The sequence below is a fragment of the Chiloscyllium plagiosum genome, chromosome 24 (assembly GCF_004010195.1).
Source record: "Chiloscyllium plagiosum isolate BGI_BamShark_2017 chromosome 24, ASM401019v2, whole genome shotgun sequence".
Lineage (NCBI taxonomy): Eukaryota > Metazoa > Chordata > Chondrichthyes > Orectolobiformes > Hemiscylliidae > Chiloscyllium > Chiloscyllium plagiosum.
Window position 1 is genome coordinate 23,468,204 of NC_057733.1, and position 13,800 is coordinate 23,482,003.

The 13,800-nt window shown below is 38.7% G+C and overlaps 1 protein-coding gene and 1 long non-coding RNA gene across 4 annotated transcripts in view; one reads left to right on the forward strand and one right to left on the reverse strand.

Moving 5' to 3' along the window:
• Nucleotides 1-7,315: 7,315 nt before the first annotated feature.
• Nucleotides 7,316-13,800, reverse strand: part of pik3r5 (phosphoinositide-3-kinase, regulatory subunit 5) — a 93,210-nt gene continuing 86,725 nt past the window's right edge. For all 3 annotated transcript variants that reach the window (XM_043714587.1, XM_043714588.1, XM_043714589.1), the window contains 2 exons: nt 10,377-10,492; nt 7,316-8,147 (listed from right to left, as the gene is read on the reverse strand). In XM_043714587.1, the coding sequence (XP_043570522.1) occupies nt 8,000-8,147; nt 10,377-10,492 (264 nt within the window). In that variant the 3' untranslated portion in view covers nt 7,316-7,999. The remainder of the gene's footprint in view (nt 8,148-10,376; nt 10,493-13,800) is intronic.
• LOC122562084 overlaps nt 13,026-13,800 on the forward strand; it is a 9,573-nt gene continuing 8,798 nt past the window's right edge. Inside the window, exon 1 of the long non-coding RNA XR_006315207.1 lies at nt 13,026-13,657. This is a non-coding gene — a long non-coding RNA (uncharacterized LOC122562084). The remainder of the gene's footprint in view (nt 13,658-13,800) is intronic.

Genomic DNA, 13,800 nt, shown 5'->3' on the forward strand with positions numbered 1-13,800 from the left:
TCACGTCTCATGCTAACATATCCTTTCTTTTTGCTGAATATGTATTTTCTCATTCCTGTTCTGTATCAGAATTTATACTTGCAGAAATAACATTAATTCATTTATATCCCACATGGACTACCAGTTTATTGATAATCTACCATGTTTGAGCATGGGATTCACTTTCTTCGCTAAACCACATTCCTCCTACACTATGAGCCTTCTTTAAGTTGGTTGATATGCCTTACAAGACAGTTTGTAAAATGCTGAGGTCCAGCACATCCTTGTAAAAGTTGAAGTTGAGCCCCTTCCAGAACTAAAGTTACTGCAGGGGTATGCAACAGATATTGACAAATCTTAGCCTTTATATCTGTAGTTGTAAGTAGGAGTTGTGTGATCATGTTGTGTCCAAATGGGTATACCTGGATTTGGATATAGCACAATATAATCTGTTTGGACTTATTCACTACCCAAACTGATAGCATTTTGAAATATTGCCACTTTCACATCGCAGAGCAATCTTGAACACAATGTCTAGTTTGGCTAGCCTTCTGAAAGACTGATTGACAAAATGAAATCATAGATTCATACAGCATGGAAATAGGCCCTAGAGCCCAACTCGTCCGTGCTGACCAGTTTCCAAATCTGAACTGGTCCCGTTTGCCTGCATGAAGTCCATATCCCTCTAAATCTTACCTATTCACGTACCTGTCTGAAAGCCTTTTAAATGTTGTAATTGTACACACCTCTACCACTTCCTCTGACAGCTCAATCTATATATGCACCATCCTCTTTCTTAAAAAAATGCTCCTCAGTTCCCTTTTAAATCTCCCTGTCACCTCAAACATATGTCCTCTAGTTTTGGACTCTTCTATCTTGGCTATTCATCTTTTCTATGACCCTCATGATTTTACAAACTTCTATAAGATCATTCCTCAGCCCCCTAATCTCCAGGGAAAAAGTCCCAGCTTCTCCTCATAACTCATAAACCTTCCAGTCTCAATAATATACTTGTAAATCTTTTTTGTATCCTTTCCAGTTTAATAACGTCCTTCCAGTAGCAGCGTGACCAGATTTGTACGCAGTATTCCAAATGTGGCCTCACCAATGTTTTGAACAGCCATAACATGATTTCCCAGCACATCTACTCAGTGCTCCGAGGTGTGAAATATTAGCAAATAGATTAATATGATACATTTGAAACACATGGTCCCAATGGTATTTCTGGCATCTCATCTTCCACCTATGGAGCAGATGACTACATCAATCATGCTCTTTCTTCATTTAAATGTTGCCTATTGTCTTCTGGGAAAGATCATCACGCGAGACCTCAGTTGGGTAGATGAGGTGTTGCACTTTACTTTGCATACATTCCAGCCTTCCTGAAGTCTGACAATGAGTTGATATCAGCAGTGTGAATATTAGAGCCACTTCATAGAACAGCCATGAATTTAAATATCACTTTGGTAGGTTTCTCAAGTCTGTATGTAGGGCATGGTCAGTCTTGTTCTCGCATAATGCAGGCAATACCATTTGGGACAGCATTGGAAGCAATTTGATTCGAGTAGACTTCAGCATCTCTGACATTGTCTTTAATGGCAATGTTTGAATTTAAGTCCATGATCTTCATATGGCAAGTGCATAACCAAGAGGCAGAGCTGTATTCTACAGCAGGTTAGAGTAGGATCACTGTTAGTGTGAAATTTCAGCAAGTTTCAAAACAAGGTAATCCTGTTTTATACTTCTTGGCCATGAAATGAAGTCGATGGGTAGTTCCCTTTTCTCAGTATTTTGGGTGGGAACATGAGTCATGGAAGTTTGAAATGAGATCTCAATGATGCATATAATTGACTATTCACTAAACCACAGACAAATTAAATGTAAAATTAAATAATTAGAGATATGTAATACATTTCGTATTGATAGTCTTCTGTTCATACCTGGTGAGATAGTAGTATTGTTACTGAACTTGAGACCAAAGCTAATATTCTGGGTTTTAATTTCAATTCAATTAATGAATATGGAGTATTAAAGTTTGTCTCACCAATAGTAATCAACTTTCACTGACTTGTAAACGTGCATTTGATTCACTAACACCTTTCAGAAAGCTTTCCAAACACACTCAGTCTGCCTCACAAACACCTCCAGATCCCTGACAGCATTGGTAATGCATGACCAAAGTACCTCAAACAAGTGAACATGGTTCAAGGGAAATTAGGGATAGATAACAAATATTGGCCTTACCATTGACAGTACATTCCATGAAAGGGACAGGTGGTGGTGAAAATTCCAAAAACACCTGAGATCAGTGATTTTAACAGAAATGGAGTAAAGATTTGGCATCCAATGTTCCCCATGGGGGCTGGTCAGTCATTTACATGCATTAGTGAAGCTGTGTGCCTCAAATATTAGCAGCAATGTTGTCAAGGTTTGGGTTGGGACAGCCAACTGGACTAAACTTGTCTTAGGAAACCCGATGGCTAGGGAAGTTAGAAATAAAATATTTTATTCCTACCTGCAAGCCAAGAGGAGCAAAGAAGCTTGCCCACTGCCTGCCACCACAGTTTCAATTCACCAACAAACTAATCTACTCTCAAATTACCCTCTCAAGCCTAAATTGTCAAAAGAAGTAGCTCACTAGAAGCTTCTCAGAGATAATTAGAAATGAGCAATAAATGCTGGTCTTGCCAGCAACATGTACATCTCAAAAATGAATTTGAAAAGAAACATTTATCTCTTCATCTTGCCATAAATATGGGGACAATCCAATTGTTCAGGTACGGACAGAATTTCCACTTCCTGTTTACAAAGGCATGCAAACACACGACAAAGTCTGTTTAAACTGTCAATATGCTTTATTCTTAAATCTGTTATCAAGATGTATATTCTACAGTGTTCCTTAGCTATACAAACATATACAGTTTAGTGTGCAATCCAGTACCGTAAAGACAGTGCAATCCATTTCTGAAAGTTTTGTGTAACCGCCCTATGAGGGAAATGAAATAAACTGCTATCGCACTTTCTGAAGCTGTTAGTATACAGTGGCAGTCACTGAGGAAAACAAAAATAACTCGCAATAGAAATACAATTATTGCACATTTTACATCACTTCAAACTGACAAGCAAATTGTTGCTATCATATTTGGTTTATAAACATAAGACCAGTTTGGTCAATTTAAAAGAAGTTAAATTCCTATGCCACAGTCAGGAATTTCCACCATGAATGTGCTCGGATCGCAACAATCGCCCACAAACTTATTGTACTCATCTTGCAGAAGTTGGCTACTTTTCAAGCAGGCTTCGGACTCCATCCAAAATAGTCCAGCTGAATATTGTTTGTAAACGACTGGTGGATCAAAATTCATTTTTAAAATATAAACATCAGCAGTTCATAGGTTCTAGAGTATCCATTTGCCACAATATGCAGATAATTGTAAACTCTAATTAAACAAGTCACAGAGCCACTTAGGGAATCTTTCTGCAGATACTCTGTGCATATAGAATGTAGTTGAAACTTTATTGCTGGATCAGCACAGCAGGTCAGGCAGCATCCAGGGAACAGGAGATTCGACGTTTCGGGCACAGGCCCTTCAGAAGGGCCTGTGCCCGAAACGTCGAATCTCCTGTTCCCTGGATGCTGCCTGACCTGCTGTGCTGTTCCAGCAATAAAGTTTCAACTTTGATCTCCAGCATCTGCAGACCTCACTTTCTCCCCGCATATAGAATGTATTCTTGTTTATTTCCTATATACAAGAATACTCTGTTCCCATGTCTTAAATCACAGTTTTCTTAAAACTGAGAGCAAGCATAACTTTTTAGAATTTTAAATATAAAGAAATTGAAACAATTGTGACCCATCATCAGTAACAGTGACACCAGTAAACAGTATCAAATCAATAAAGAACGTTATAGTATTATACCGGTCAATATTATTGGCCCATCACAATTGAATCCTGGTAAATAATTATGCAAACAATTTGAACTCAAATCACCATTTCAATGGTATGAGTTTCTAGCTTCAGAAGAACTGTTCATTGATATTCAATTCATTATTTTTGAATTTACAATTAAAATACTCAATTGTATAAATTAATTAGGGTTTCAATTGAAACGAAGAGTATCTTTGGTAGTCTGTTTTGCTCTTAATGTGCATACAAATGAATAAATTGGAAAACACAGGTTATTTGGTGAAAAAAATCACATTCAGTTGTGCGTAAGAAAACTTCTGGAAATTAAAAGAAACCAAGGAAGACAAGAAAGAAGCTGCCAATTGACACCTATTAAAGGTCTTTGCCAGGAGTTTCTACTCTTTAGATCCAAAGGAGTTACAAGTTGATACTCAACCTGTTTGGCCCGATTTATGAAGACAGCTTCCATGGCCATTAAGTCCTGGATTGAAACTTGAACCCAAAGCTTCAGAGGTAGATTCATTATGCCATCCCAGAAGATTATACATTTTTGAAGTACAATGTAAAATAACCAAATCAAACCAACTTAACCCAAACTAAAAGGCACTGTAACAATAAAATCAAATATCCAAAACAAACTTAAATTTTAAATTAAAGCTTGGTTTTCAGTAGAGATAATGCACTCTAGCCCCCATGGAGTGCTATTGGCACTGGGTATTCCCCCTCTATGGACACCTAAGCATGGATGCAAACATGAAAGAGGGGCAGGAGAATGTGAGAACTGCAGATGCTGGAGATCTGAGCTGAAAATGTGTTGCTGGAAAAGCACAGCAGGTCAGGCAGCATCAAAGGAGCAGGAGAAATCGACATTTCGGGCATGAGCCCTTCTTCAGGAACCTGAAGAAGGGCTCATGAAAGAGGGGCAGTCATTGAACTCTGTAAAACCCACTGCCTGAACCTGTTAATGGCCACGTATGCCAGGCCCAAGACCAGATTCATGAGAAGGTTCTCTGATCTGCCCATTCCCCTCCACTAGTGACCAAAGGAGTGCAGAGCTGAAGTGCAACCAAAAATTAAGAAGCAGCCTTCAGCAAAAATGAAAGAAGATCTGTAATTTTGTGTAATCCACATAGATGTGGAACATGTACACCTCAAGGCCAGAGAAAACGCAAGTGGCTTGAGAGTCCATGAAAAATCTGGGTGACCGCCTGCTTATGACAATTGTGTTCAACACACCTCACACCAAACCTCCAATGAGCAGGAGTTTCTATGTTCATCCTGTGAACACAATCAGCCACGTTTTTTTTTAAAAAGGTGTCACAGGATGAATTATTGCGTTTAATGGGAAAGGAATCAAGAGAATGGAATTCTGCACCAGACATTTATTTACTTTATGTTAACTTCTTTATGTTAACATTAGGAAGCTGCTAAATTTACAACAATTTATCAAATAGAATATTTATGAATACACAGTGTTAGATTCTCCTTAGCATGCATTCTTTATAAAGCATGGAAAGATACTCTATAATGGAGATTTATTTTTTTAACTTTGTTTGAATTCAAGTTTTGTATTTTCTTTTAGTTCCTTTTCTGACCATCCCAGTTTCACATGTCATTCCTTAATCAAAAAGGCCAGGCTACTATTCCAGGCATCTCATGGAGCTATCATACACCACAAGTTACAATAGATCAGTAAAGATTAGCACTGATTTATTATCCCCTCTGTAAAGGCTTGCATTTTCTGCAGAGTGCACTGCCTACATTATGAGTTGTAACCAGATTATTCATCTTATGATTTTTCACGGAATTTCATGGAGTATACAATATAAAACAGACCGTTTGGTTTAAACAGTCCACGTTTACCATTATGTTCGACTTCAGCCTTCTCCCATTCTTCCAGATCTGATGCTGTTAGAATTAACCCTCATCGTTTCTCCCCGATTTATTTATCTAGCTTCCTTTTAGATGAACCTTTACTATTTGCCTCAACCATTCTCCCTGATAGTGAATATTTTGTTCTCAGTGCTGTAAAGAGGGTTCTTCTGAATTATCTGTTTGATACCTTGATAAATATCTTAGATTGTTGGTCTCAGGTTTTGCTCTTCTGCACATGTGAAACTCGAAAGCTCTCTATCTACACCAACATTAAAATATACATGATTTACAAGATTGTTGTTTAGTTATGCCCTCAGCCTTCATTTTTCACAACAAGCTAATCATCCTTTCCTCATAGGTACAACTTTGTATTTCTGATATCATCTTTACAAATCTATTTTACAGCTTCCTGAGTGTTTCTCCATCCTTTTGACAATATGTTGACCAAAATTGTGTACAGTACAAACTCAATTATCCAAATGAAACGGGCAGGGAGTATTTTGTTCAGATAACTGATCCTTCGGATAACTGATCTGATTGTAAACAAGGGGTAATTTGAGTGCCAGTTATCATACATGTCTCGGTTATCCAGCAATGCATGCCATAATGTCGTTTAACTAATAACCGAATGCTGAGTTGCCTAACGACATTTTTATGGGACCTTGAGATCCTGTTCAGATAATCCGAAATTCAGATAACTGATGTTCGGATAATCGAGGTTGGACTGTATACTAGTCCAAGTGGAGGTCTACTCTTGATACAAGGTTAATGGATCTTCTCTATATTTCAATTCTATCCCTCTATAAATTAATTCTTCATTTGCCTTTTTTCCGTGATCTTGTTAAACCGTGCCAATTCTTTTCATGAGTTTGATATTTGTGCTCCCAATTCCCTTGTTTCTTTACCTACTTAGGTTCTTGTTTGCCAAGTGTATGATTTACTTTATTTTTGTACTAAAATGGAATATCTTACACACTTGTACTATAATTAATTTTCCACTCCACCTCTTCTTTTCTCGAACTTTTCTAAATATATTTTATACTGCATTGCTTACAGATCTTATATTTTTCACCATGTTTCAATAATCCCAATTACATTGATTTCTTTATAATATATTATTGCCTCTTGTTTCTCTGTTTCATATGGATGCAGCATAAAATGGTATAGAGAAGTTTAACTCAGCACCTGTCACTTTAATTTAACCTTCTGCCCTATAACATTTTACTTACTGACTATGTATGTCCTCATTTAGTTTAATCTATGCCATGCTCTCCTTTCCTTTTTCATTTATATTTATGCTTCCGACAGTTCTTATAGGTTCCTCCCCCACCCCACCACTTACCAGAGTAAAGATTAGATTACAATTTTTTTTAGATTAGATTAATTACATTACATTACAGTGTGGAAACAGGCCCTTCGGCCCAACAAGTCCACACCGACCCGCCGAAGCGCAACCCACCCATACCCCTACATTTACCCCTATACCTAACACTACGAGCAATTTAGCATGGCCAATTCACCTGACCTGCACATCTTTGGACTGTGGGAGGAAACCGGAGCACCCGGAGGAAACCCACGCAGACACGGGGAGAACGTGCAAACTCCACACAGTCAGTCGCCTGTCGCCTGAGTAAATACTTTTGTGAAGTATTTACAAAAAAACTTTGGCCTTTATGTTGATTTGCAGTTAATTATCTTTTAGTCCATTGAAAGGTTTTGATTGTTATTTTCTCCCTTAGACTTCAAATTCCTACTTAAACTAAATTCTCTGATTTCCAGTCCACCCTCTTAACATTGTGATGGAAGTTCATTCTGTGCTACAATGCATCGGGCACAACAGACTGATAGGAACTTACATTTGCACCATTTGAATTCATAAGTTAAGACCAAAAATAGCTCCTGCTAAATTGAGAACATGAACTTCCATGATCTGAAATGGTTCAAAAAAAAAAAAAAATAGCTACCAGTTGCCTTAGAATCAGAATTTTCCTTCCCTGGCAATTTTGTTAGCAATGGCTACACATCAACTTATGTGGCACTGTCTGTCCCATTTAGATCACAATTTACAACACATTTGCTGTGTCATCTGAGGAATTTTGTGAGCGTCAAGGTAAAATTAGATTTACATAACAGTAAATCTATCAGTGCCAACACATTGCAATCAAGTCCTTTGTTTTGGCGCAACAATATTTTCAGCCAGTAGTGAAATAGGGACAATGTATTGTCATCTGCAGCTCCTATGGCACAGCTCCACTAAAGGTAATGATTGGAAGACAGAGGAGTGAGTAGAACTTTGATAGCTGCTGCTGCATCTGAAAAGTAGTATGTTTCTTCAACTTCTGAGGCAGACTGTTTTCAGGCTTGTAACACACAGACACCTCACACCTATAGAAGACAAATAATATAATTATAGGCTTTTTTAGATCAAAGGGTCAATACTGGGAAAAGCAGAATAATTTTGTACTGATCAGTTTAGGCAGTAATGATTGTTCACCTATTTTAAATCAATAAGCTAGAAATTTTAGCCCCTTTGAAGTATGTACACTGCAATAGTTTTCTCAATGAGCAGATTGCTTCCTTTGAATGTTTTACTGAACGTATCAGGTTTAAAAAAAATTTGAATTTCACATGGTTTTGGAGTCGGCTACATAACGTGCATAAAAATTATGATAAACATTACATCTTTGGATAGACTATAGAACCTTATTTATCCTTCATTGTTTGTATGTTCATACTTGCCTCTAATTTCCTTACTGTTACACAAAGTTGGTTTGTTTACATAAGAGGTGCCCAAGTAGATTTCAAAATTGAATGCATGCCTACTGAGATATTCAGAGGAAATGTTACCGTAACAATTACTGTGAAATTTCAATGATTCTTTGTACTCATTAGAATGAGGAAGGGTCACTTGACCTGAAATGTTAACTCTGATTTCTCTCCAAAGATGCTGCCAGACCTGCTGAGCTTTTCCAGCAATTTCTGTATGTGTTTCTGAATTACAGCATCTGCAGTTCTTACGGAATTTACAGGAAGGTTGTTATTGCACTGGAGGGGGTGTAGAGGAATGCTGAAAATGTGTTGCTGGAGAAGCACAGCAGGTCAGGCAGCATCCAGGGAACAGGAGAATCGACGTTTCGGGCATAAGCCCTTCTTCAGGAATCCTGAAGAAGGGCTTATGCCCGAAACATCGATTCTCCGGTTCCCTGGACGCTGCCTGACCTGCTGCGCTTCTCCAGCAACACATTTTCAGCTCTGATCTCCAGCATCTGCAGACCTCACTTTCTCCTGTAGAGGAATGCTGCATGGGATGGAAAATTTAAGTGATAAGGAAAGGTTGGAAAAGCTTGGGTTGTTTTCCTTGGAGCCGAGAAGACTGAGGGGGTGATCTGATTGAGGTACACAAGATTATGAGAGGCATGGACAGAGCAGCTGTCCCCTTTAGTTGAAGGATTAGTCATGATGGTGCACAGGTTTCATGTGAGGGGCAGGAGGTTTAGAGGGAATGTGAGGAAAAACGTTTTTACCCAGAAGGTGGTGATGGTCTGGTATGTGCTGCCTGGGAGGGTGATAGAGGTGAAATGTCTCACATTCTTTATAAGTACCGAGATGAGCACTTGGCACATCGTAACATTCGAGACTATGGGCCAAGTGCTGGTAAATGGCTTTGGTTGAAGATCAAGTGTTTCTGACTTGTCGGTGCATTCTCAATGGGCCAAAAGGCCTGTTCTGTACTGCATGATTCTGTTGAAAACTCAGTTGGCTGGATGGCTGGTTTGTGATTCAGAGTCATGCCAACAGTATGGGTTCATTGCTGCATGAGCTGAGGTTACTGTGAAGGACTCAGCTTCTCAACCTCTCCATTTGTCTGAGGCATGGTGACCGTCAGGTTAAAAACACCACTAGTTGTCCATGTTTAATGGGAGAGTGGCCCTATGACCTGGACTATGATAACTTTACCTTTTTCCTTATATAGCACTATCCTTCAGTTAGATAACAATATCCACATGCTAAACAAAAAGATTGTGTGGAAAAAGCAGATGTAGTTTATTGAACTGCATAAACTATAATGGTTTGCATGTATACCACTTACTAAGGAGTTTTCAGACAATTGGACTTCATAGAGTAAGGACTGTTTTAGCTGATAATGGGCAGGACTCAGTGGCTGGCTCATTTCACACCGACCCAGAAAGTTATGGATTCAAATCTTACCCCAGCTCTTGAACATTTAAATGAGTTTGACTCTCTGGTTCAGTATTGAGAGATTTTACATAGCTAAAGGTATTATTGGCTGGTTGTGGTGTGAACAGAGTTTCACAAAGTTATTAGAAACCTCACTGCAGGGAGTTCTCCAAGTATCCTAGTCGGTATGCTTCCTCAATCAACACCACACAAAACTCACTCATTAGGTTTGCGGGATCTTGCTGCTTGTAAAATGGCAAACATAGCGTTAGAAAGACTGCTAAAATTAATTAGTGTCTCTGAGGAATGTGATACATACTAAATTTGAAAATGCATTACAAGACGACCATCGTTTCTGCAATTGTATCTTTTTATTTTGAAATATATTTGCAAAAGGTGAAACAAATGGTGAGAAATGTGAACTAATTCTCCTACCTTGTTACGCTCTGAAGAACCTTTTGCTCATCCTGGTCCAGACAAACAGCAAACGTGGTATTATTAATCCCTATTATCTGTACCTTGTCAATCTTGATTTTGGTCACGCTTATTTGCTAGAACAACAGAAAGAGATTGACATTAAGTATATTGGTTTGTCAAACATTCTATGTCATATGTACTCAGCATCAAATGTTCTGATCAAAGTTAATTTCCTTTCCAATAAGAGGACATTTCCCCCCTCCCCCCAACCCCGAGGTCTCCTCTTAAAGGTTACTTTTTGATTTGGAGAATGACTTTGTCATTCTCACTAACTCCTTTATTGGTTGATTCAGTCATGTAGGAACATTACTTTCATATTTGTGTTGACATATGGGTTCACACAGAAGCAGCATTAGAAGAATTCATCCATAATCTCATAATTATCAATATTCCATTAAACATAAAGCCACAATACTCTAGATACTACAGTACTCGAACTAACACAAGTCAACAGACATAAATTAGCAATAAAACTTTTTTTTCCCCCAAAATAACACTTCAACATCCAAAGCCATCACTCTAAACACATCTTCCAGATTGGTGGGGGTTACATCTAATGAGCTTCCATCATGCATTCACAGAGCCAGAGTATGTTTACCAGGCAGTTACTATCCTTTATACTGCAATTTCAGATTTAAATTGAGCAATTGACAGAGTGTTCATTACAATAGCATCCACTACGCTTTTCCCAATAGCAGCTCCCAAACAACTTTAAGCTAGAGATTCCACAATCATTTACAAGTAATTTGTTATCGCAGTGATTTCAAGTTTTCCTATTTCCCTGTTGGCTGAGTGCTATTTTGTTGATGGGTTTGAAATTTTTTTACACTTCCTTGCAGTCTGCCTTCCCTCATCTGTCCTCTCTGCATGCAGCCTTCCTCTTTTTCCCACCCTCACAGCACCCCTTTCACTCTCAAGCCTCTGTTGTAGCTCCACTTACTAGCCAGCCTATGAGCAACCAGGATGGGAGGGAACCAGTTTGTGATTGGAGGAACAACCCCTATCTTTCCCTTCCATTTAACTTAGCGGGGCAACTTTTCTCTGTTTTGTCACCCCAAGATTGAATTTTCCCAGGCATTTGGGGATTTTAGGGGTAGACTCATTACCCATGTACCTTGAACATTGTTTACAAAATTATTTTTAGACTGATTAACCAACATAAACTTGAATACTGTTTGTTTACATGATTTGTACTTATTCTAAATGAGCAGAGGGAACATTTTGGCCTTTGAGTTATACCATTGTTTTTGTCTACTGTCCATCCAGAGTTAACTGACACCAATTAAGACAGCAACAGGTTTGCCCTATGTTTGGGAAGGAAGTGACAATTACATAATAAACACCACCATTTCCCCACCCCCGCCCCCGGAAGTGTGAGTGAATAAATTGGAGAAAAAGATCAATTTTATGTTGGGATCTGAGTCCTTGTGCGGGTCAAAAATTCGAGTTCAAATCCAGTTGAGGCAGACAAGATGAAAGATTCCTGCTCACTTCAGAGATACATTCAAAAAAATGTAGGTCCAGATTATGTAAAAGCCATTCAGACACAATTCACCAAAATTCCTGATGAAGGGCTTATGCCTGAAACATCGTTTCTCTTGCTCCTTGGATGCTGCTTGACCTGCTGTGCTTTTCTAGCACCACATTCTCGACACAGAATTCACCAAAAGCTATGATTGCATTCTGTCAGTTGGAATACATAATATTGAAGTGAAAGAAGGGTATTCCAATCTCTGGTTTCCTTATTCTCTGGAAACAGCCAGTTCTAAAAGGCATTCTTCCTTGGTAATATTTCCTCACAATGTATTCTTAGAACTCTATAATGCTCATTGTCATACAACAACATAAAGACTCAGACCAAAGCATTCACAGCACTGAAGTAGGCCAAATAGCCCAACAAGGTGAATAGTCCACACAAACTTAATTCCACTCTTTTTCATCTAACCCTATCAATATATTCCTCTTCCTCATTTGTTTCTTGACCTCAATAATTAAGAAACATTTGAAGGATAAGATCTTCAATTTCTAAATTCAGAATCCAGCTGTGAACTCTTGACAACTCGTGACTCTTTAATTTTACAAGCAAGGACCGTGTAAACTAAAACCGACAAGTATAATTTGCAACAACAACTGGAAAAAGGAAACATGTTCTTCAATCTTTGGAATGTCAGAATATATGCAGCACCATATAAATGATATAAGCAATGGAGTCAACAGGCATGTACTGAGAAATCACTCCCAGCCAAGATCCAGAAAATAAAAACATTGGTTATTGTATGTTTTTAGAGGTGTTGTGGATGTGCAGAAGAAGATGCCAGTACTGCAGGAATCAAAAATAAAATAACAAAACACGTTTCTGGCTGTGGTAGTCACAGACGAAAAGATAAGCTACACATGTTGCAAACTTGTAGCTGACCACTAAAGCTAATTGACACTGTGTGTGCACACTGTCAACTGCTAACAGGGACACAGTACTTTAGTCTTTGCCAATAAACAGTTAAATGTATAGTATCATTGAGCATTAATTAGATTTGATAGTCAGCTCATGCACTAATTAATTTAAAGTGGTTTCATTAATCACATTAAAGATGACTTTAAAAGGCCAATTTTGCATTGTTGTGTTCTGACAGGGAGTTTCATTCACTGTGACTACATATTGCAAATTTTTTTTTAACAATTCACAGGGTAGTAGTGAGAAGGGACTGAGGAGTTTTCTAGGAGAGGTTGGCCCAATCACCACAACTGAGGTGGAAAGGACCCAGTATCTAAAAAAGCAGTGAAGCCCAAGTTTTATATTATTCTAGTGCTTGCCTCCCTCCCTCCTCAAGCCAGATAAAAGAGAGCGAGAGAGAGAGAGAGATGTTAGAAAATTTGTCTGAGGCTCAGAAAGAGCAGGGCCTCAGTAGTATACATCATCGTGACTAGTAAAAATGGCAGGAACTCTGGGAAAGCTTACGTGTGGCACATAAAATGTGGGAGTTTTGGATCTACAGGAAGTGCCAGAAGGTGGTAGTTCTTGAACAATGTGTAGCTGATTTGGAGCAGCAGCAGCTCTCTTCACTGCACACCATACAGGAAGGAGAGAGGTGTCTGGAACAGTTATACCAGAGAGTAGTCACTCAGCAAGGTCATAGGTAAGCCAGGAGGAGTGTAGAGATGGCAGATGAGTGGGCGACCATTCACCAAAAGGAGGTACAGGCCCAGAAAGCCCAGTACTCCTTGGAGCTGTCTAACAACAGGTAGGAAATTTTAGATTCTGGATTAGTGGTGCTGGAAGAGCATAGCAATTCAGGCAGCATCTGAGGACAGGCAAAATCGACGTTTCGGGCAAAAGCCCTTCATCAGGAATAAAGGCAGAGTGCCTGAAGCATGGAGAGATAAG